The following is a 23,277-nucleotide window of genomic DNA, read 5'->3' as shown; positions in this document are numbered from 1 at the left end:
CTCCTCTTCTCAGTCCCGTGACCAGCACCTGACTCTTTCTCATCCTCCGTTTGTTACTCAGGGCTGATGTGCCTTCTCTGCCTCTTCTGTTCTTCTTGTAGTAGTTTAAAAGCAAAAGGGGCTTTATTGTCATGTTCCGGTATACACTGGAAATACATGATTGCCCTATAATATTGTTAATGGCAGCTGGTTTTATTAGGCAGTTCGCTACTGAATCATGCATGCTTTCACCAGTGAGAGCTAAGGGTTAGGAAATGGTCTCTTGGCAGCTAGGAATCTCCCTGTGCTTTGGAATATGACACCGATCAGAGCTTGGAGATGGCCACATCCCTCCTGCTAAGAGTTTGTGTGGGTGTGTATCTGGAGTCAGCAGCTGGGAAGACTGGTTGGAGGGAAAGACAGGACGTAAATCCTCAGTGAAAGCCAAGCAATGTGTTATCAGCAGTTCAAAAGGAGCAGGGATGGGGAGAAGACTGTAGCCTTCCAGAAGTTGTGGGGCTACAACTCCCATCATCCCTGACCACTGGCCATGCTGGCTTCTGGAACCAATGGGATTTGGAGTCCAACAACATATGGAGGGTCACAGGTTCCTCACTACTGTGCTGGAGGCAAGGTATATGCACCCATCCTTCCCTCCCTCAGAGGTGGAATATGTGTGGAGCCAGGGGGATGGGGGGCTGGTGTTTCTCAGAGGCATCCTCAAGAGGTGAACTAGAGACAACTGTGACGTATCAGAAAATAAAGAGCTGTCCCTGATACACAGGGATCTTTAGGCTGTAGGCATATCAGTCCCAGCCACCAACCTGCTGCCCCAGATATGCAGCTAGAAGCCAAGGGTTTCTCTTCGCTCCTAGTAGGTTTCGGATCAGGAGGTCAGTTTACAATGGGCCAGCATGACCACCAAAGGATGTAGCCCATTTGAGGGTTTCCTTTGGGGGACACTAAGGGCCAAGGCAGGAATTTCTGAATAATACACCTCAAGTTAAGTGGCATATGGATTTTAAGCTGCACTCGCTTAGTCCTATTCCTAACCCCAAAGTGCTTCTGAAAAGGGATGTTGATTACTTTTGGGGGGAGCATTTAACAACCAGACAGGATGGAGGCAGGGTGTGTGTGTGGTGGCTTCCTGCAGACTCTGCTTTATATCTGCAACCCAGAGAAGGGTACCTCTCTCTCCCCTCCAGCAATAGTAACATTTGGTCTGTGTTGCTGCCACTTACAATTAGTCCAGCACAAAACAGCAGTGGTTGACATACCATACAGACCGGCACCCACTGCACCCAGAAGGTCAGGTCAGATTGTGCCTTGGAGAAAATGCTTTGAAAGGAACACTGTGTGTGTTGGGGATGCAAAATCTTGTTTACATGCAGATGAAAGGAGGATAGTCACCCTAACTATTGAGAAACCACACCCAAGCATTGTCTGATTTGGGGGCAGGTGGGAGGGAAGCGGGCAAAACTTAATGACTGTGAAGATACCATGCCTGCCTTTCATCCACGGACATAAGGGACTAGATGCTTGTTTGTGTTTCAGCTAAGGATTCTCTGCGCATTCTCTTCAACCTCCTGATTTTGCAAATCTGTACAGATAAGTGCGGCGGCAGTTCCGAGTTCAGAATTCAGTTCCTGCTGCAAATCTGGCTCGGTGGTTTGTCCTAGACGTTGTTATAGGAATTTTAAGGTGTTGCTCTCAGCCTCCCGTTATGCAATATCAATATTGATACTGATCTCCTTCGCAGGATTGGTGCAAAGGTTGCAACAAGGAGAAATGTGTGTGAACCTCTTTGAACACTTGGCTTTATAAATATGTTAACATTAGGCTGGGAGATTCCTGCAGTGACTGGAGCTGGGATTGTTGTTAAGTTTCTAGCATGAGAGTGACCCTGGAGTAGAAGACATGTGAATGTAAGAAGGGTCTGCTGGATGAGACCAGTGGCCCATCTTGGCCAGCATCCTGTTCTCACAGTGGCCAAACAGATGCCCATTATGGGAAACCCCAAACACGAGAGCAGTTTCCAGTGAAATGGTCCTCAGAAGCATATCTGTCTCCAACTTTGGAGATAGAGAACAGCTATCCTGGCTAGTAGCCATCAGTAGTCTTCTCCTGTTCCCTGAATTTCTCCAGTCCTCTTCTAAAGCCATTGCTGCCTCTCCTGATGGAAGGTAGGGTCTGCAGCTCAGTGGTCGCTCCCAGATTCAGTCCCTGGCATCTCCAGTTAAAGAATATCAGGCAGCAGTGGGCGGGAAAAGCACCTTGATTTCTGCCAGAGACCTGCCTCCAGCCAGACTTAACAATACTCTGATACGCCCCGAATAAGTTAACTTCACATGAACCAGGCCTGTGAAACCTCACTCTCAGCACCCTCTTATCTCTTCCATCTCCGGTCCCGAGGAGTTGCAAGGGCTGGGACTGAGGAGAAGGAATCTGCCTCTGCAAGTTTTGCAGCCTCAATTTGGAAGGCAGAAAGGGGCAGGCAGGCAGAACTTCGCCCATGCCCAGAAGTCTCTGTGGAGTGGATCCAGGGTGTTGAGACGCAGCATAAAGGACTCCTTGTACAATGCCAAGGCGAGCTGTGGGGTGGCAGGACTGAGGGTTGAATGCAAGCGTATCTCAGCCAGAGGCTTTTTGCGACATGAATTGGGTCAAAGGGAAGAATTTGGGGCAATCAGGAGGAGGCTGTGAGATAGCGAAGCTTTGAAGAATTTGATGCAATTAGGAGGAGGCTGTGAGATAGCAAAGCTTTTGTGCCTGGAATTAAGCAGATAACTGGAGGGTCGCCATTCTCCTTCAAAAGGGAAGGTGTGCATTAGAGCAGGCACCTCCAACTCCCAAGAGATTGCGATCTACTCACAGTATAAAACAACTGGCAGTGATCTACCCAGAGTTCTTGAGCTTTTTTTTAGGGAGCCAAAGGATCAACCAGGACCATCACTTGTTCCATGTCTCTGATACACAAAATATGAGTATGCTCGGCTGACGAAGCCTGGCAGGGTGAAACAAGGTATTATTCCGGAATCCTTGTCACGTTTAAGTTCTTTCGTTTGACAGCTATTTTTTGCAAAGGCACATGTTAAGATCTTTCGTATCCTTTGTCTGATACCTGCACACAGCAGCTGTATACAATAACCATACTTTGCAAAGGCAGATGTGGAACATTACAAAGAAAAGTTCATCTTTTTTCAAATACTGCTCCTTAAAGTTGTTACATTTGGCACTTACCGGTATATTCGCTAAGACATACGTGGAATACAAAAAGCTTTTATTTGGACATTACGTTTAAAAAACCTGATTCATTTATACATACGTGGAACACAAAAGCTTCTATTTGGACATTACGTATATAAGAACTGATATATTTGTATTTCCTGTTCTAAATGTTGGTCCTTAATTGCTTCTACTCAATTAGATAATGTGAAAAGAGTTACCTGTTTATATGATGTATAAAGAATTTATATAGTTAAACACAGCCAGGTACGTTGTGCCTATATTTGCATTAGAGCAACAGCTGGAAAGTTTTGCCTGGGTTTGCTAGAGCACCTTTTCCTCCCAAGTCTGGGCTGTGAATTGGGGGACCCACCAAGGCAAAGGAGGCTGTGCAATAAGACCCAGACTTGTCATAGGGTCCCATTTTTTGAGGTCTGCCCTGATTCTGGGCAGGCCACCTCCCATAAATTCCTGCCATTCCTTGGCTTGGATTCCTGGCTTTCCATGTTTTGTTTCCTTTCAAAAGCACCAAGCTGGCCACTAGTCCTTATAGAGCCAGAGATACGAAAGCAGATGTGCAGGTATTCCTCCTCCTAGCCATTTGGCCTTCCTAGATTTTTACCGCATTCTAAAATCTAATAGCTTCAGAGAAAAAGTTAATTGGGGTGTAGAATCCACACTTGCAGAAATGCCCTCTTCTGCCCAGAGCAGCCATTGTTTTCCATCTGGGCACCCTCTGTTTAACTTCCCCACCCACCTCATTTGCATAATTAGCAAATAATTTGCAGGTCCGCCTTGCTGAGCTCCTGTTCCAGGCTGCACTGTGGAGGAAGAGGCCATGTTGAGCAGAAGCTGTCCCTCTTCCTCTCCTCTCTCTCCCTCATCTGCTCACTAGTTTAGAGGCAGGAATGGCAAGGAGGGCTAGCAGAGGCCAGAGGCTGGGATGTGACCCTAGGCAGGTGCCCTGTGATGCTGGCACCAGGCAGAGCCGCATGTCCCATGACAAGTTACGTGCCCTTCCTCCCTCACCCGCCCTTGCCGAAAATGTGGACGTTTCCTTAAGCTCTCGGTATTGCAATTAAAATAAACGCAGCCCTGTTGATACCTTGCTTGCATCCTTCTCCAGGCAGAAATTGGATAGAAATATAACATAACACCTTAGCTGTTATTGAAATGCAGAGGCAGTTGCATTTTAGCAGATGAGGTTCTTTTTTTGTTTTGAAAGGAAGGGAGTTAAGAGCTGGGGGTGGGGTGTCATCAGAAAGGCCTTGTTAGACCAGGTGAAAAGGCCCTTATTTTCCAGAGTGGCTTGTGAGATGTCTCTGGAGGAAGCCCTTAGCTAGGACATGGAGAGGGAAGCTGTCTCCCCACTGTTACCCTCTTAGCCTCGTTGGGAACACTCTGTCCCAGGGATGGGGAACCTCTGGGGGCCCTCCAAATGTTCCCAGCAGTCCCAGTAGCCAGCCTGGCCAGTGGTTAAGGACAATTAAGAGCCAGCAGCATCTGGAAGGTGGCAGGTTCTCCACCCCCATCTTGGGATGAGATGGGCGCATTATTGAGGAGCGCCATCTTGGTGACTCCCAACCCAATCCTCTCAGACTAACCTGCAGGGGCAGAGAAGCAATATTTGAAGCCTAGGGAGTCACAAGGACAGAGAGGCCTATCCCCAGGGCACGATCTGGGGACTGCATCCGCCAGCTGCCCTCCCTCTGCTCTCGTGTGGCCCCGAAAGGAGGAGATATTTTCCACTGCTTTTTCACCAGCGTTAATTATTTTTGCTGCCTTCACTCTCAGAAACCACCCAGCGTCTCTCCATGGGACTCTTTGAGCGCATGGCAACCACGGAAGAAGCAGGGGAAACCCAAATGGTCTTGTAAAGGGACTCCGTCCTAATTGGGAAGGAGAAATCCCCTCCAAATGAACAGACACCATGAAGGGGTATTCCCCCCCCCCCCCCGTCCAGGAGAAGCAAAAAGCATATGTACGACCTGCAGTGCTAGTGGTATCTCCCCACCCTCCATGTGGTTCACTTGCTGACCCATAGTATGATCTTTGCTGCTGGTGCTTTTGAGTGTGTTGCCTTGCCTGGTGGTGGTGGCAGTGGTGTGGGGATTAGCTGGGGGGGGGGGGACACAGCAGCCTTCATTTTGCTCATCTCATCTCCCCTTTTCATGTTCTGGAGCGTCAAGTCAGCCATTGCATCAGTCTGCCATCCCGGCAAACACAACAGCAACAATTAAAAAAATGCCCAGCCAGGATAAAGGGATTACTGCTTCTGCCTAGAATGGTACCCACAGAGTTCAGCATGGACAATGTTCACACACACACAAACACACACTTTGACATCCCAAATGGGAGGCTGCTCCCAGGGAGTTTTGTAGGATCATGCACTAAATCGCCTTTTAAGCTTAATAGAATTATATTTAGAGGGTTTTTTTCTATTGCACTGACCTGCACAAGACTTTGTCGTATATTACATTGACTTTTGTTCCATTGCATCTCCCCACCCCCACTCCATAACATCTCAGTCTCCACCCACGTAGCATTCCAGAGTCTGGGTGTGTTTATCGGTCCGGCCTCTCTCTTTTTTGAATAATCCTGTTGTGTGATATTGAGGGACACTTAAGACCAAAAGGCAACGAAAGATTGTTTGGGGGTGGGCAGCAGCATGCAGATGTGGTGGAGTGGGGCAGGCAAAGAAGGTGGGGACCCCATTTGGGATCCTCCTGTGCCACCCGAAAGAGAATCAGGGAACTCTTGAAAGGGCGTCTGTGTTGACCAGTTGCAACAAAAACAGCATAGAGACAGAAGCACATTTGGAATCTGGAGTTAATGGTCTTATTAGGGGAGGGGGAGCTTTTCAGATTGCAATTATATGTATTATTATTTCACTTAATTACCACAGCTCATTCTGCTGTGTTGGGGGCCCTGGACTTAACCACGACGGACAGTCTTGTAGCAACTGCCAGGTATGCTCTTGCACATTGATTTCTTGGACCTAGAGTCCATGACAGCTTGTGGCATTGTAAATAAGGTGGTCTTTTAAGATAGCAGGAGCAGGTTATCGTTTTGCAAACTAGGTTAATGTGTTTGCCTGAGTGCAGAATCTTGGGGTGGAATCTGAAATCTGAGAGTACTCCACGTGCTTCTGCTGGGCAGATAGCTGCTTTCTTGGCTCTGCTTCTTCCCCTGTGTTGAGTGGCACACCCTTCCCCTCTCCTTTCAGAAAAGAATGAAAGCTGAAAATTCAGGGACCTGAAATACCACTGAGGGGTGTGTGAGTGTCCCCCACCAACAGCTCTGCAGCTATCACCTTATTAAAGGGTTAGGGTTATCTCCATAGACTGATGAACAGTGAGCAAAGGGTTGGGCTGAGCTGCGAGCCTGAGTGGAAAAGCCGCTTCCCTGGGGTCCGAAGACATGCCTTTGTAAAGAATTGTTGAACTATGCGATATTGCAAAACACCCAGATCCTGCCAAGCCGTGGCCTTGGGAATCATTTTCATGACCAAGGCTTAGCTTCTGCTGCGTGTGAAGTGAGGATAAAGAATCAAGGGCTGCCGAGCATGTACAGAGTGCTTTTTGTAAGAGCTTGGTCTTTTAGCGTGGCAGCACCTGCACTTCGGAACTCACTGCCTAATCTGTCCTTAGTCTATTGTTCTTTTTTGTTTTTCAAAAGTCTTAAATTATTGCTGATTCTTCTTATTGATAATTTTACTCTTTTATCATTTTTATAAACCCCCTTTGATAGTTCCCCCACCCCCCAGTCAAGCAATGTATAAATAAGCCTGGCAAATCTGGAACTATACTTGATAATCTGATCACGTTGATAGACTTTACTTGGATGTTGTTATTTTAAGCCATGTGTGCAGTTGCACTTCTTTTGCGTGACTGTTTCATAATTTTGTTTTTCATCTTTTAATTTTCATCTGTTTTAATGGCTCTCTCTGTTTTATATACATTATAAAATGGGTGTGGGGGGAGTGTATACATTTTAATAAATAAACAATTTCAATGGGTTTTTTTGTGCCAGTCAGATCCATTCATCTCCTCCCTTGCCACCCTTAAAATCTAAGGCATTGGGTATTTGGGGCGAGCAGGTGCATTTATTTCGCACATCTTCAGCCCCACCTTTCTTTGAAGTTGCTCAGGGTGGCAGCATGCGAGATTTCTCGCCTTGCCTTATCCTCACACAACAACCCTGTGAGGTAGGTCAGGCTGAGTGTCATATGGTGAGCTTTGTAGGATTTGAACCCAGTCCCGGCCTGACATTCTAACCACTGGCCATACCTCAGAGGTGCTAGGACTCTGGGGTGCCTCCTTTGGGGAGCCCCTGGGTATGAGGGCACGGCTGACTGCTTGAAGACCACCACTCTCAGATTACCAAGTGTCTCCCTTGCCTCCTGGAAGGGCTGCCTCTGGGCTTTCCCCACAGAAACGCGGCCCCTGTTTTGACGACTTCCTATCTCGAGCCCAGTGAGATATTCTGCCGCAGAATACCCTCTCCCGTGACATTGTGGGAATGTCGTGCTGTGTTTTGCAACCTCCCCTTTTCCAGTAATAACCCCGGCGATCCCAAGAAAGCCTGACCGGCTCATAGCTCTCCAGGCCAAGCAGTTGGTTCTAAAAATACGGAGAATTCAAGCACGTGGCCCCCCTCCGAATAGAAGCAACTGGCGGGGCCCTCGTGGTTGGCATAGCTCCCTTGCAATGGCTGGTTTCTTCTTTCAAAGCTGGGGACAGGCAGGCATGATGAGCCAGGATCCTGCCTCACTCAATGGCCCTCCTTGCTGCCAAGGCCACAGAGCAGCTGGCACTGAACTCCAAGGGGGGGGGCCGTAGAAGAGGTGAGGGCGGGGGCATTCCTTGGGGCGTTATGGGGGTAGGACCCCTTGGCTTGCGTAGCCAGTAGTTATGTTTGGTGAGAGTTTCAGACGTAAAACGTACGAGTCCATCTAGAAGGACTATTTCCTGTACTCCTGAAAAGGTGCGCAGGACATTTTCATCTGAAAATGTGTGCGGTACTTTTTAAAATCTGAAAACACGTGCCTTAATATTTGTATCTGAAAACGTGTCTGTTGCATTTTTATCTTGTTCTCCACTCAAGTGCAACATGTAGCCCTCTTAGGGATGTGTGGGTTGTTGTTGTTTTACAATCAAGCGGTTATATAAATGTTATTACATGAAAGTAAGTGTTTCATCTCAATTCAGTCACTCAAGTGATCTCCCCCCTGCCTCCCGGCCAAATTTTATCTGCAGAACAACCCTGTGAGGTAGGTTAGGCTGAGAGAGAGCAATTTTGCCCAGCGTCACCCAATGAGCTTCATGGCCCAGATCTCTGTGATCCAAATCTTTTTTAACATCCTACACCATACTGATTTTTAACAGTGTGCATTATCTAGATACACGTACAAAGGAACTGGGACTGGATGCAGCCAGCCAGCAGGTGTGTAAAGCTAGGAGTGGTTTGCAGTGATGTGGCAGCATAAGTTTCAAGACTGGGGCCTGGTGGACGGGGTGTGTGTGTGTGTGCCCTGGATCAGTAGACACAGGAAACCCCCAAATACCAGGTAAAACTCTCTGTGCATCTAGCCCATTTTTTCCTGCTCTGGGCTTGCTCTTGAGGGTGGCCTGGAAGCTGTTGCAAAATGTGGCGACTTAACTGCTCACCGGTGCAGGATATCACCGAAACCTTACCCCACTGTTGGAAGAATGGCACTGGCTCTCAATTAGCATCTAGGATAAGTTCAAGGTGCTGGTATATGCAGCTTGGCACTACGACACCTACAAGATCGTCTTGCCCCTTATATATCCAGTTGATCACTGCTTTCTGCAGCTGATGGCCTCCTGCTGTCTTATCAGGAGATCTGTTCCATACTGTGTAGGAATTGGGCCTTTCGTGTGGTGGCACCCTTGCCCTCGGGAATCCCTTCCCCTGGAATATTAGACATGTGCTGTCTCTGCTGTTTCTTGATGCCGACCAAAGACTTTCCACTTCCAACAAGCCTTTTAACTGGAGAGCTTCATCCCAGTCTGCACCTGCATTCAGATTTGTTTTTGAGATGCTCAGGAATACTTTGTCTGGGACTTCTCATCAGAAAAAAAGGCTTCTTTATTGTTGCTGCATACCTGAACGTTTGACCACACACATCAATAGCAGCAATGGAACTTTTGCACACAGCGCATGCTGTCCCACAAAGCTTAGGGTGCTTCTGCGGAGCCAAAAAAACCCACGCAAGTATAAAGTCACCCACACCCTGAGATTTGCTCAGTATTTCATGAGCATGCTGCGCGTTTGCTAGCATCTTGTTCTAATGTCTGTGATTCTTGCATTAGTTTGGCTGCTGTGTTCTAATGATTATAAATTATTGCAGTTTATTACAAACCATGAAGCTAGTCAGTGTATAAGTACCATGCAGCTTGGATTGCATTAGATATCTGGAAAACCCAGACTGATAGGAGGAAATGAAAAGTGGCTTAGCTTCTGAGAGTCTTGTAATAATTTCTGATAATATCTGATGTGAAACATTTCACGAGCCACCTTCTGAGCCGCAAGAAATACCGTATTTTTCGCTCTATAAGACGCACCAGACCACAAGACGCACCTAGTTTTTGGAGGAGGAAAACAAGAAAAAAAAATATTCTGAATCTCAGAAGCCAGAACAGCAAGAAGGATCGCTGCGCAGTGATAGCAGCAATCCCTCTTGCTGTTCTGGCTTCTGGGATAGCTGTGCAGCCTGCATTCGCTCCATAAGACGCACACACATTTCTCCTTACTTTTTAGGAGGGAAAAAGTGAGTCTTATAGAGCAAAAAATACAGTATCTCCCAATGTTGGGCGCAGTGGGTTTATTTTAAAAAAGAAGGTGTTCGTTATGCCTGTTAGCTGAAACTAACACTCTAGGCATTGCTATATTACAATTGTATTTGTTTACTGATAAAAAATACTTGCATACCACTGTATTATAAAATATATCCAGTGGTTTACAACACTAAAAAACAAGAAACCCTACAGCAGAATTATTAAAAAGTTTTTTTAATTGGAAAAAACACACATTAATTCATCACTAGGAATCTTGGCCATGGTGGTTTGCTGAAGGATGCTGTGAATCCTCTACTGAAATCCCTTACCCACTTTACAGAACTACAGTTCCCAGGATTCTGTAGGGAAAAGGAGGAGCTCTTAGAGCAGACAGTTGTGGGGATTGTACCCAAAGATGCCACCTGAAATTTGTGAAGCCGTTTTGCTGATGTTCTTCGGGCAGCGAAAACCACTGCCGTGTTTGGGGGAAGGCAGTCTACTTTGACCAGGACTGCTGGGTCATCTTCTTACTTCTTACTTTATTTTGCTGCTGTCTGTGGTGATGACTTCTGGCCATTGTTTTCATGATCTCAAAATGCCACACGCATAGCATTTTTTCTGAAAAGTGGTAGGTGCAAAAAACATGGTGCCTTCTGCTCTAGATTTCATCATCCACTCATTTGGGAGCAAGATTTCTTCCCCCCACCCCCACCCCCGTGAGGAACAGCAACATTTTAAATTTCGACTATCCTCATCCCTGCCTAGTAGAGGCCGTGTGCCAGGCTTGCAGAATGCCTGTTTCAGTTGAAATTTATTCTGCTTGTCAGAAATCTATCCGATGGATACTTTCCCCAAGCACTGTTGGGTAGAATCTAAACACATATAACAAAACATTGTGAAAATGCTTTTTAAAAAAACGTTTTGAAAAAATACATTGAATTTTCATAGCTCCCTGTCGCCATCTAGTGTCGCATTTGCATATTGCACTTTACAACGCACTTAAAATGTTTTATTTGCAGCTGTATACCTGAGTCCCTGGTCACTTGTTTGAGCAACATAAATTATGAGACCAAAAACACCAGATGTGTGAAATACACTATTATTTATTTATTGTTACTGTAGGTTGATACTGAACTGTCTCGTTTTCTGTGTGATACCAAAGTTTGTTGGCAGCCCTTGTTTTCCTTAATGTAATTCAATGATTGCTGCTTGTTTAAAATTTTCTATCTATGCTTTGCAGGAAAATACAGATTAAAAAAAATTAAAATAAAAGAATTCTATGTGTGAGAGAAAAGATATTGGGAGCAAGACGCCCACAGCCCTCTGTGGGAGAGTTAAAACTGCAACAGACTCCGGACATCCTTCACCTGTTCGTTAGTCACTTACTGATTGACATGGCTGAGGGTTGTATCACTTGGCTTCGCAAGGTGTGGTTTGTTGACCATGGGCCGTGCTTTGGCAGGTGGGAGGCAAAACTTGAGTTTCTGCTGTTTAGATTTTTAACAGATATAAAACTGGAAACACAGTAACTTTTGTTGGCCCAAAGATCTGTTGCCACCCAGGAGGCAGGTAATTTTGCTCCTACACCAATATAAATTACCTGTTCTTCAAGGAGGGTGCCCTGTTGCATCTCTGGACGAGTCCAGTCAGGACGCACACCCAGAAAGAGTGACTTATGCAGCAACGAGGTTCGAGGGGCTCCTCTTGCTGTGAGGCTAATCCTTGTGCAGCCTTCCTAAACAGGTCTTTTTGGGGGTGCAAGTTGTGCTATCGGAAATCCAGAAAGGGCTTCTTTTACTGGGTCAAAAGGCAGCGAGTTGTAGTGGTTCAGAATGCTGGACCAGGACTTGGAGAGACCCAGAGCTGAATCTTCATTCAGCCAGAAAGCTAACTTGGTGCAGATTTTTGTGAGGATAACGCAGAGGGCTTGGTACTCCTTGCACTTCACAAAGTGGAATACAGTGGTACCTCGCAAGACGAATGCCTCTCAAGACGAAAAACTCGCAAGACGAAAGAGTTTTTGGTTTTTTGAGTTTCTTCGCGAGACAAATTTCCCTATGGGCTTGCTTCACAAGACGGAAACGTCTTGCAAGTTTGTTTCCTTTTTCTTAAAACCGTTACAGTAATACAGGGTGCATTGCTTGAAGAGGTGCAGTTGCGACTTGACTTTGGGGAGCAACTCATAGCACGCAGTGTGGTAGCCTTTTTTGAGGTTTTTGAAGATTTTTTTGAAAAAATTGAAACCAAACCGTGCTTCGCAAGACGAAAAAACTTGCAAGACGAAAAAACTCGCAGAACGAATTAATTTCGTCTTGCGAGGCACCACTGTATGCATGTAAGGTAAAGGGGACCCCAGACCATTAGGTCCAATCGTGACCGACTCTGGGGTTGCGGCACTCATCTCGCTTTACTGGCCAAGGGAGCTGGCATACAGCTTCCGGGTCATGTGGCCAGCATGACTAAGCCGCTTCTGGTGAAACAGAGCAGCGCACGGAAACACCGTTTACCTTCCCACCGGAGCAGTACCTATTTATCTACTTGCACTTTGAGGTGCTTTCAAACTGCTAGGTTGGCAGGAGCAGGGACTGAGCAACGGGAGCTCACCCCGTCGCGGGTATTCGAACTGCTGACCTTCTGATCGGCAATCCTAGGCTCTGTGGTTTAACCCACAGCGCCAACAGCGTCCCTGGAATATGCATGTAGAAGCTTTAAAAAACGAGTTCCATTTTCAGTCGTTGGTTCTCTTAACTCCAGGCCTGCGCGTCGCTAAAATGTCTGGGCTGGCTTGGCTGCAAGACTCCACAAAGGTTGCCGAAGCCTCTCCCTTTGCTCTGATCCAGCCTGTTTGTGTGCATGAGTGTGCTGTGAGTCATCTCTGTGAGGCAATCACACCCAGCCTGCAGGCTTATGTCCAGAGGAACAAAGCTGGGTGTGGTCCTTTTGTCTCCGCTTTCCCCAAGAGATCAGTAACTGAACAATCTTGGCTCAGGGGGTCCTGCATCTACGCCCCCCCCCCCAAAAAAACAGGGTGTCGGTCAGTTGCAGGATGATGTGTGCCACTGGGTGAAAAGTGGCGGGGCGAAACCACTTTTGCAGCTGTGCCGCAAAGTCCTTGCCTGTGGAAAAGCTGACGTACCTGCTTGCCTGCATTTGATAGGAGCGTAGAAAGCTGTCAGGCTCTCCAGCTCAGCATTTTCTTCCCTGGGGGCTGCAGGTCTCCAGGGTTTCTGGGTAGGGCCTGGAAATGTGCTCCTTCTGCAGCCAAAGCAGATCCTCTCCGCTGAGATGTTTCCTGCTCCTGAGAAGGATGCTGTGCTTGATGCTAAGGACTAACGGGAAAAGATCTTGGCAGCTGTAATGTGAGGATGGGGCAGGGAAAGTTATCAGAAGGTCTGTGCCAGAGGGTGCCCTTGCCAGGGGATTTCTGGTGTCTGTGCCGTAGAAGGCAGTGCAAAATAGCAGAGAAAGCTAAACTACAGCTTGTGTTTTTGGAGGCCCCACCGCTGAGGAGCAGAGCAGAAGGTTGCAGCATCTGCCCCCGTTTGGGAAAGGGATAGAGCTCACATCTGCCTTGCATGCAGAAAGTCCCGGGTTCAGGTCCCGGTATCTCCAGATAGGCTTGGAGAGACTTTTGCCTGAAACTCTGGAGAGCCACTGCTTCCAATTGGCATACTGAGCCTAGATAGTCCAATGGACTGGTTCAGTCAAAAAAAGACAGCTTGCTGCTCCTCTGCTCCACATCCATCTATCATTACAGTGGTACCTCGGGTTAAGTACTTAATTCGTTCCGGAGGTCCGTTCTTAACCTGAAACTGTTCTTAACCTGAAGCACCACTTTAGCTAATGGGGCCTCCTGCTGCCACCGTGCCGCCAGAGCCCGATTTCTGTTCTTATCCTGAAGCAAAGTTCTTAACCTGAAGCACTATTTCTGGCTTAGTGGAGTGTGTAACCTGAAGCGTATGTAACCTGAAGCGTATGTAACCCGAGGTACCACTGTACTGTTGTTTCTTCTTCCCCTCCCTCTGGCGTCTTCTTCATTCTCTTTCTCTCTCTTTACTGAAAAGCAACAAAGAGTCCTGCCACACCTTTAAAGTCCAGCAGATTTTATTGCGACAGAAGCCTTTGTAGATTAAAGCCACGATCATCGGAGCCATAGAGCTTTGCACTTCATATTGGAAAAATCTGGGCTCGGTTTATTGTAGCTTCTTGCATATGAAAGTTTGTGCCACAATAAATCTAGACGCGCGCACACACACACTTTTTTTTTAGAAGGAAGCAGAAAGAGTCTGGGACAGAGGCTTTTTAGGAATGTAGGGAGAGCTGAGATTCCCACACAGGGAAACAGGATCCCAAGCTCGCTGGTACTAAACGAGTGTTAAGCAGATTCCAGCGTCCCATCGGGGTTGCACATGCATAATAAAAGTTGAGATAAATTTACTCCATAATAGGGAAGTTGCACTGTTTCAAGTTCTGCCCCTCCCAGAAAAGGAAGTTTGCTCCCCCCCCCCTCCAGTTAAATGTACTTAAAAAGTTTTTCCTGCACCCAAAGGTGAAAGGCTTCCTTTTTTCCATTTACCCTTCCTAATTCACAACAACATGATTAAAAATAATAGTAAAAAGCACCCTAGTTTTGCCAGAAGTATCTAAATGCTTACTGATGCCACGTGTCACTTTGCAAACTTCCCTGTAGGTGGTCCTTTTGGTTGTGCATCATACATTGCCTGGCATGCATGGAGTAAATTCCCTGAGAATCTGTTTTCATTGCAAAGGAAATTTCTAGACCTCATGATTGTGGAGATATGTTTGAAAGCATGCAGATAGAAGCAGTGTCTGCTGCAGAGAGGTTGTGATTCATGGAGGAGATGCTAGTTACGAACCATGAGATTTAAATGGCACTTCACTATTCAGAGGAAGTCTGCTTCTGAATACTAGATGTTGGGAGACCTATAAATAGAGAGCTCTGTTGCCTTCATACCCAATCCAGCAGAGGTATCCGACCAACCACGTCTGGCAGCAGGAGGCCAGACCTAGCAGTTCCCTTTTTATGAAATGTAAATTTCAATATATTTTAAATAAATTGGGAATTTTCAACCAAAGAATTTGCTAGCCGGCTCAATTTCAAAAAACTCAACCACCCCTGGATTCAACACGGCCTCTGGGTTCACTAACCCTTCTTTAGGGAACATCTTCCTGACTGCCTACTTCACAAAGCTATCTCTGCCCCTAGGGATAATGTGATCCTTTGCTCCCAGCCAGATTGCCAGTTCCCCTACCCCCCACAAAAGCAGAATTGCAGGCATTCCAACACCTATGTTCTCTAAGCAGTTGGAATGTCAGTGAACATTCTGTGCCATCTCGGTAGCCCAGTGGCGTCACTGCCACAAAAGGTGAACACAGATAGCCTTAGCTGAGTCACAGAAATGCAGGAATGGTTGATTGCAAAATATTTCTTAAACCTTTGCCCTGGGGTCATCTTGGGGATAGATTAGCCAGCTGCTATTTTCCAGGGTGGGAATTAGCTGGAAATGATGAATCTGGTTAAATCTGGGGAGGGAGGCTTTTCATGAGGCGAGCGAGCAAGAGATACATTTCAAAAAGGAAACACTTTCTATTAAAACCAGTGAGCTTTTCTTGTCTAAACAAGCCTCTTAAATTAATTGTGTTTGCAAGCAGGAACCACAAGGAACTGGCAGTAGGGGAATACAAACGCTTTCTCAACTGCCAGGATTACCTTTTGTGGTTTGCTGGGCGAGGCAGTGTGTGTGTGTGTGTGTGTGTGTGTGTGTAAGATAGCTGGTTATGAGAGGCGAGAATTCATTGCAGGTGATGGGAAAGCCGAACAACCAGTGTGTTCTCTCCCTGGCATTTTAGGTCCTTGCTTTTGCAAAGAAGGTACCGTTTAGTGTGCATCTGGCTCCTCACCCTAGGAAGCCCCAAGGACAGCTGCTACAGCAGCTGTTTCCCCTGTGAGGGAATCATGCTGGAAGCATGGTATTTTCCCTCTATATTATTGTGATATCTGCACCAGAGCAGCCAAAACACCTGAACAAAGCTTCAACAGTACTCCCCCCCCCCCATCCCCCAAGCTAAGAGTAAACAGCACTTGAAACTCATCCAGGCACCTCAAAAGAGTCTGGAATCTTTGATAAAAGCATCGGTTCTTCACCTATCTGTTAGGTGGGATCATTTTAAATAATCCCACCTAAAAATTGTCAAGGTCTAAGATGGCACCCAGAGAACTCATTTCATAAGTTAACGAACGCAGATATAAATAAAAGAAGGAACAAGATGTTGTGGAACCACTATTGATACAGAGAATCTGATGCCCAGATGTAGCCGAGGAACCAAGGTTAATAGCTCACTCACTGGTTTACTGAGAAGACGACCTCACTGAAATTGAAAGGATTTACACTGTAGCAAGAGTGCGTGCAAACATGTGTTAATTTGAGCAGGTGAGCGCCTCTAGAAGTGTGCTCACCTCATTGTGGACAGGGTTAAATTGCAAGCTTGCGGATCCTGACACTGGGGGGAAGCATTTGTTAAATAATCTCTGCCCTGCCTTTCAGGGAAAGTGCAAAGGCAGTCTTAGAAACATATACAGCCAACAGTTTAAAATCTGTTTCATGCCCTTTTAAAAACAAGCAGCTAAACATGGTTAAAACACAGCAGTTAATAAAAAAGCAGAGGGAAATCTTTCTCAAGAACTCTTTTAAAACTCTCCAGTGAAGGTGCGCTATGAACCTCATGAGGAAGCGTATTCCAGAAATATGAGGCTGTCACTGACGGGGCCCAGTCAGCCTGACCTCTCTTATCTTTGGGGCCTCCAAAGACGGTCTTAGACTTTGGGCAGGGTCATATCACGTGTGCAGGCTGTCCTTTGGATAACCTGCTCCCAAAACTGTTTAGGGCTTGAAAAACCAAAGGCAGAAGTGTGCTTGTGGGATGATATTTCCATCCCTGACATGTGGGGTGGGGATTTTTGGCAAGTCTGCTTTCCTTGGTCTGCAGCTGGAAGGTTTTCTAGAAAAACAGCACTTCTGGGGTCATCGTAATTATTTGGGAATTTCCGGATCTGAAAGGGCGCACCAGCAAAGTGCATTCCTGAAGACATGACCATTCCCTAGTGCCTTTAGAGATGGAGGTGAAATATCTTAAGTAGCAGCTCCGCCCCACCTCTGGCTGGCTTCTGTAGTCTGGAATCCTGCGGCGTTTCCTCCTCCATCTTGCCTGACTTCAGAGGTTGCACTCGCTGAAGATCAGCCTTCAACAACCTGATGCCCTTCAGATTTTTTGGGCCATGCTGGCTGGGACTATGGGAAGCTGCAGTCCCAAAAATCTGGAGATCATCACGGCATCGAATGGATAAATACATAAAGCCATCCTATCTTATCTATCAGTGGTGTTGCAAAAGCATGGCAAAGAAGACATTAACGGCTATGAAATAGCATAGATTCTGGGATGGCCTAAATTGTGATGCAGGTTACCATGACCCATTGTCCATAATTTGATACCCGCCCCGGTTGATTGCCTTAAAAATAATAATCTTGTAATGGGATATGGATTTTAATTTTTTTTTTTTTTTTTTACTTTGCCTTATGGAGGAACCCAACCCGTAAAAGGCAAAGAGGAAAGAGCCGTGTGTACTTAGGAAACCAAGCAAGCTTGGTACTTGACCAACCACAGACAGCCCATTTCCACAACTTGATTGCAGTGTCTCTGCTTTTACAGAATTCCCTATGTTTTGTGGGAGGAAGGGATGGTGTACAATAAAGACCAAACATAGGCTGGTGGGGGGACGGGACATTAAGGGCAGAGCATAGACAGTGTCTGCTGGGTGTCTGTTGAGTTCTTCTAACCTTCTGGCTTCAGAGACATTTCCAGACATTGCAAACAGATTCCCTCTTTTAGTTATTGACTGATTGCATTCACATCCTAGCTTTTCCTCCAAGGAGCTCATGGGGGCATAGATGTTTCTGTCCCTCCCCAACTTATCTCCATAACAATCCTGTGATCTTCATGGCTGGGGGGTGGGGATTTGAACCCTGGTCTCCCAATACACCACACTTGTTCCAGCAGCTTTCTTCAGCCTGTGTGTGGGCACACTTGGCCAGTGATGGTTGTTGTGAGAAGTTGTTTTCCTCTCTGTAACTGGGGGCTGGTGGAGTCTACAAGACCACAGAGATTAAGGAAACAAGCCTGGATATGTTGTTTGCCGTCTTGTGAGGGATGGGTGAGTGCTGGTATCCTGTTCCCACTTCAAATGCTGGCTTGTGAAGACTCTCCAGTTGGGGCCAGGAGCTGATGTCAGTGGGAGCCTCTTCTGCAGCCTCCCCTCCTCCTGTCTGGGCTGATCAGGTTTCATGCATGACCTGAGCATGCATGTCTGTAGCTGTTTGGAAGTGGAAAACTTTCCCCTCTTGTTGCTTCGCTGAAAGTTGGCACGGTCTCGGTGTGGAAGGTGGGGCGTTTGAGCTGGGATTGGGTATGGGAGCCAGAGCATTGCAAAGCATCGATCGTGAAGGCATGGCCGCCCCCTGGCTGCACCCTTTAAAAACACTTATGCAACATGTCCAGTTGTGCTCTGTCCTTTCTTCTCCTTCTCCTTCATAACAAGTCCTTTCCACTCCGCTGATAAATGGTATTGCATCTTTTAAATGAAGGCCCAATTCCACCAAGGGGAAGTCTACCTGCGCAAGGAGGGACTGTAGCTCATGTTTTTCATGGACAAAGTCCCAAGTTCAAATCCCTGGTGGTGCGAAGGACTCGTCTCTGCCTGAGATCTCTCTTTCAGAGTGGCTGCCAGTCAGAGCTGGGCCAGATGGACAAAGAAACAGACTTGGAATAAGGCAGCCTCCTATGCTTCAAGGGAGAGTCTGCAGCATGAGAGCTCAGCATGCAGAAGGCCCCAGTGTCAGCACCCCCACCAAAAGGATTTCAGGTAGCTGGTGAGGGGCAAGACTTTTCCCTTCCTGAAACCCTACAGGCTCATTCTATAAGGCAGCAGCTTTTATTAATGAACCATTAAGAAAAGAGATTGTACTAGAGTAAGCAAATTGCAACAAATGAAGGACAAAAACAAAATACGTTTTAGGATTTTGATAGCGTGCAGAAATCAGGGCTACAAAAAAACCTCAACAAACCCTTTATCTGATCTGGGAGCTTCTGGCACTCAGAGCTAGACTGTTCCTGAATGTGGAAGCCCCACTTTGATTTACTGCCCTCTCAGGCAGAGGAGAATGTTTCCACCATCTGCCACCTGGTCCTTTTGAGGAAGGATTGAACCCGGGACCTTCTGCAGGCAAGCCATGTTCTCTGCTGCTGAGCTACACCTGCCTGCCTATTAACTCCTTGGCTTCTACAGGTTTTGATGTTTCCCACTGCTTCCTTGCGTTGCAATGCCGCTTGTGCCCTGGAAGGTTCCTCCTTTTAGAGTCCAGGGGTAGGGAGAACACAGGCTTCGCATTCCTGCCAGCATATGTACCATGCCTTGCATGCTCAGGCTGTGGGAGGGGCTGTGTCTGGCATGTAGCATGCTCAGCCGGGGCAGAAGTGTGCACAGGCTCACGAGGAAGAAGAGCTGCCCGAGGAGAAGAGGAAGGGAAGCGGGTAAGGGAAGGGAGCAGTTGCCTTTTATGCGTGCTTAAGCGATGTGGTATTTCTGGCTCTGAAACAGGTCAGTGTTCTTGTGCCCCATCTCAGAGCATGGCGACTGTGCTCTGCCTCCACCAATGCTTCTGAATGCCACCTGCTGGAAACTGCAGGAGGAAAGAGTGCCATTGGCTCTTCTTACGTTCTTATAGTCAGCACCAGCCCTGCCATGCCCCAGGGTGAATCAAGGTGCCTCAGGCGGCAACACAAAGGGAGGCTGGGAAATAGATGAAAAGCAGGAATTAGTGTCTAAGGATTGCAGCAAGACTTCTAAAACGGGGTGAGGGTGTGGGTATGTGACGCCATTTGTAAACTACTTGAGACAGTGAAATGTCTTGGTTCTGGTTATAATTTTGGAAAGGAATGAGTAAAGGGCAGCAAATGGATCAAGGAGCTGGATTTTTAGTTCGGGGGGGGGGAATGACTTGAGTGTTTGTGGGAAAATATAGAGATAACATCGAATGATGCAGAGGGAGTACATAAAAATATCCCCCCTCCGCCGATTATATAATCATCTTAATAATTATTTTGCGTTGCTTTTATGGCACTTTATGTTTTAGCGTACTCACATATTCTGTTGTAAGCCGCCTTGATAATTTTATGTATGCCCTTATTGAGCTGGTTTTGAGGTTTCGTCCTGCTTGGGGGGTTCCATCCCTAAAGAATTCTGCAGGTTTCCCCCGAGCCTGCTGGGGTGATGCTCTTTTGCCTACATACGCCTGAACATCACAGACAGAGGGAGTGATACATAAATGGATCCTCCATCTTTAGAGGCAGTAATTCTGAATGCCAGGTGGTGGGGACTCCTAGACACCTTCCCCACAGGCACCCAGATGGCCACTTTCTGGACAGATTACTGAACCAGCCAGATTGAGCAAGGCAGTTCTTAAGTGGGTATAAACATCAACTGCGCCAAATACTCTCCGTATACCCTTCCTAGTATGTTTTATTTGGCAATTAAAGGGACATCTTTTTGTGATGGGCGGCAGTTGGTGTAGAAATATGTACACCACAGAGAACAATTTTGCCGAGTGGAACGCGAAAGCAGCATTCCTCGTTAGCTTTTGAAAATAGTTCTGATTCTTCCTCTCAACAAACCTACTTTCACCATCCTATAAACTTCGAAAGGCATTGCTGACATTCTTTGGAACCTGCTTTTGCAAACAGAGCAGGGGTGAGGGAACCTGCGGCTTTGCAGATGCCTCGTGACTCCAGTTTGCACCAGCCACGAGGGATGGCAGTGATGCTGGGAAGTGTGGTCTCATAATGTCTAGGAGGGTCACAGGTTCCCCATCCCTGAAATGGGGACTTCCTTAAACGTGTGTCGGGGGGTAGCTCATATTTTCAGGGACCCCAGTTCTTCTCCCAACAGAATTCAGATTCCCCATCCCCTGCGCTCGATGAGGATTCATCAGATGCAAACATGACGCCTGGACGTGGCAAGTTCTCTTTCACCAACAAGGCTTTGTTTTGTTTTCTCTTCTAGGTTGGGAAGTTGGAAGAAACATTACCAAAGGATTGGCAAGTGACGAGAAGGGAATTCCTGGGGCGGTTCCGGCCTGGACCAAAGTCCTAGAAAGGTGATTCAGTCTATTCTTTATTAGTAAAGCAGTGGTACTACTGTGCCGTATTTATCCAGATCTCCTAGCCCTGGAGAGAAGCTATGTACAGCACAGGGTAGAGCACTGGATTTGGAACACAGCAATTCAGCCCAGCAACTTGGTGGGTCACCTTGGGGCAAACGGCCATTGACGTAACCAACCTCACCAGGCTATTGTGTGGATAATGGCATCTCAACTAAACATTTGGTGGCACCAGTGCTTCTGAATACCAGTTGCTGGAAACCACAGGAGGGGAGAGGACTCTTGTGCTCGAATCCTGCTGACAGGTTTCCCACAAGCCTCTGGTTGGTCACTGTGAGAACAGGATTGTGGGCTTGATGGACCACCTTTGGCCTGATCCTGCCGGATCATCTTATGTCCTTATATAACTGCCCTGAGATTGTTGGAGCAAGATTGGGATGAAAATATAATAGAGCAAAATGCATTTTCTGAAATAGACTAAGCCTGTAGCATACTTTTGAGGTGCAGAATTTGAGAAGGAGTTCTCCTTTTTACGCGCAGCCTCTTGAGTTCCTATTTACACACTTCCTTCCTTCCTTAAGATGGAGAAGGAGGAAGAAGAGACCCGGGAGATTCTGCTCCCCGACTGGGAAGGCATTGGCTCTCGCGGACTTACCATCGACCAGACGAACGAAGGCGTTTTCGTGAAACAGGTTCAACAGGACTCACCCGCTGCCAAAGCAGGCATTGTGAAAGAAGGTCAGTGAGGTGGTTTGTGGGGGGTGGTCTGGGTGGGGGCAGAGTGGCTGGACATCATCAACTTTTAAAGCCACCAGAGGGCATCCTCTTTATGGTCACAAAGAGTCCCCCATGACATCTTGGAAGAGTCACGTGCTCAATATCCACACCATACTTTTAAAGCACTGCAATACTACTTTAAACAGTCACGGCTTCCTGCAGAGAATCCTGGGGGCTGCAGTCTGCTAATGGTGCTGAAGGGTGTTTAGAGACCCCTATTCCCCCACCCCAGAGCTACAGTTCCCAGAGTGGTTTAGCAGTCTATCCCTCTTCTCAGAAACCTTTGGGAGTTGTAGCTCTGTGAAGGGAATGGGGTCTCCCAACAACTCTTGGCACCCTTAACATATTGAAGTTCCCAAGATTCCTTGACTGTTCTAAAGCGGTATGATGCTGCTTTAAAAGTGTCGTGCAGATGGGACCTGTGACAAAGGACTGGCCTAATGTGCTATTTTTGGAGAGTGTGATAGAAATGGGAAAAAAATAAATTAAAAACAGAAGGGTAAGGATTGCAGAACTTTGCTCAGCCCACGTCGGCAAGCTATCCCTTCAGGACATTTTGCACTCAGCTGGGCTCTCTTAATACCAGATGTGTTAGGTTTAGGAGAGGCAAAAATAATAATTAAAAAGAATGAAGCAGCTCTACACACAGCATATCATGGACTAGTTCAATTATCTTCTTAAAATGGGCTGGCTTTTCGATAAGTTCATGGAGGACAATAGGTTTATCAACTGCTGCTAGCCATGACAGCTAACTGGAGCCTCCAAGTTTAGGGGCAGTCTGTCTCTGAATACCAGCTGCTGGGGAGCAAACAAGTGCTCCTGCCCTATTGTGCGGGTTTCTCAGAGGCCTCTGGTTGGCCAGTGTGGATGCAGGGCTTTTTCTTAATGTTCTTAATCCCACCCCCACCCCCCTCAGGGGATCAGATCGTGAGTGCCACAATCTACTTCGACAACCTGCAGTCCGGGGAAGTCACAGAGCTCCTGAAGAACGTGGGCCACCACACTGTTGGCCTTCGGCTGCAGAGGAAAGGCGACCGGTCTCCATTGCCAGGACAGTCCTGGTCCCATGACGTCTTTGCCTCAAGGAGTCCAGAGGTTGTTTTGGTGAGTGAGCATTGTCATGGAGAGGACCCCCTTCTGTAGATGATGGAGGAAGGATCTAAGGGTGGGCTGGGGTAACTTGAGACCTGGCTCTTTCCATACACCTGTGGCGCCTTGGATATTCCAGGACACCAGAGGAAGACTTTTATCAAATTTACAAATGC

The 23,277-nt window shown here is 47.0% G+C and overlaps 2 protein-coding genes across 5 annotated transcripts in view; one reads left to right on the top strand and one right to left on the bottom strand.

The window, feature by feature from the left end:
- NAALADL1 (N-acetylated alpha-linked acidic dipeptidase like 1) overlaps nucleotides 1–23,277 on the bottom strand; it is a 318,716-nt gene that overhangs the window by 109,163 nt on the left and 186,276 nt on the right. The gene's annotated exons all lie outside the window — the stretch shown is intronic.
- The window catches only part of AHNAK (AHNAK nucleoprotein), a 54,728-nt gene that overhangs the window by 13,113 nt on the left and 18,338 nt on the right, over nucleotides 1–23,277 (top strand). For all 4 annotated transcript variants that reach the window (XM_080985912.1, XM_080985911.1, XM_080985910.1 and 1 more), the window contains exons 2-4: nucleotides 21,139–21,232; nucleotides 21,817–21,973; nucleotides 22,929–23,116. In XM_080985912.1, coding sequence (XP_080842038.1) covers nucleotides 21,817–21,973; nucleotides 22,929–23,116 — 345 coding nt within the window. In that variant the 5' untranslated portion in view covers nucleotides 21,139–21,232. The remainder of the gene's footprint in view (nucleotides 1–21,138; nucleotides 21,233–21,816; nucleotides 21,974–22,928; nucleotides 23,117–23,277) is intronic.

The sequence above is a fragment of the Podarcis pityusensis genome (genome assembly GCF_964106645.2).
Source record: "Podarcis pityusensis genome assembly, chromosome: 16".
In the NCBI taxonomy this organism is placed as follows: domain Eukaryota; kingdom Metazoa; phylum Chordata; class Lepidosauria; order Squamata; family Lacertidae; genus Podarcis; species Podarcis pityusensis.
The sequence above is the reverse complement of the archived record's forward strand: the minus strand, read 5'-3'. Positions and strand labels throughout refer to the sequence as shown.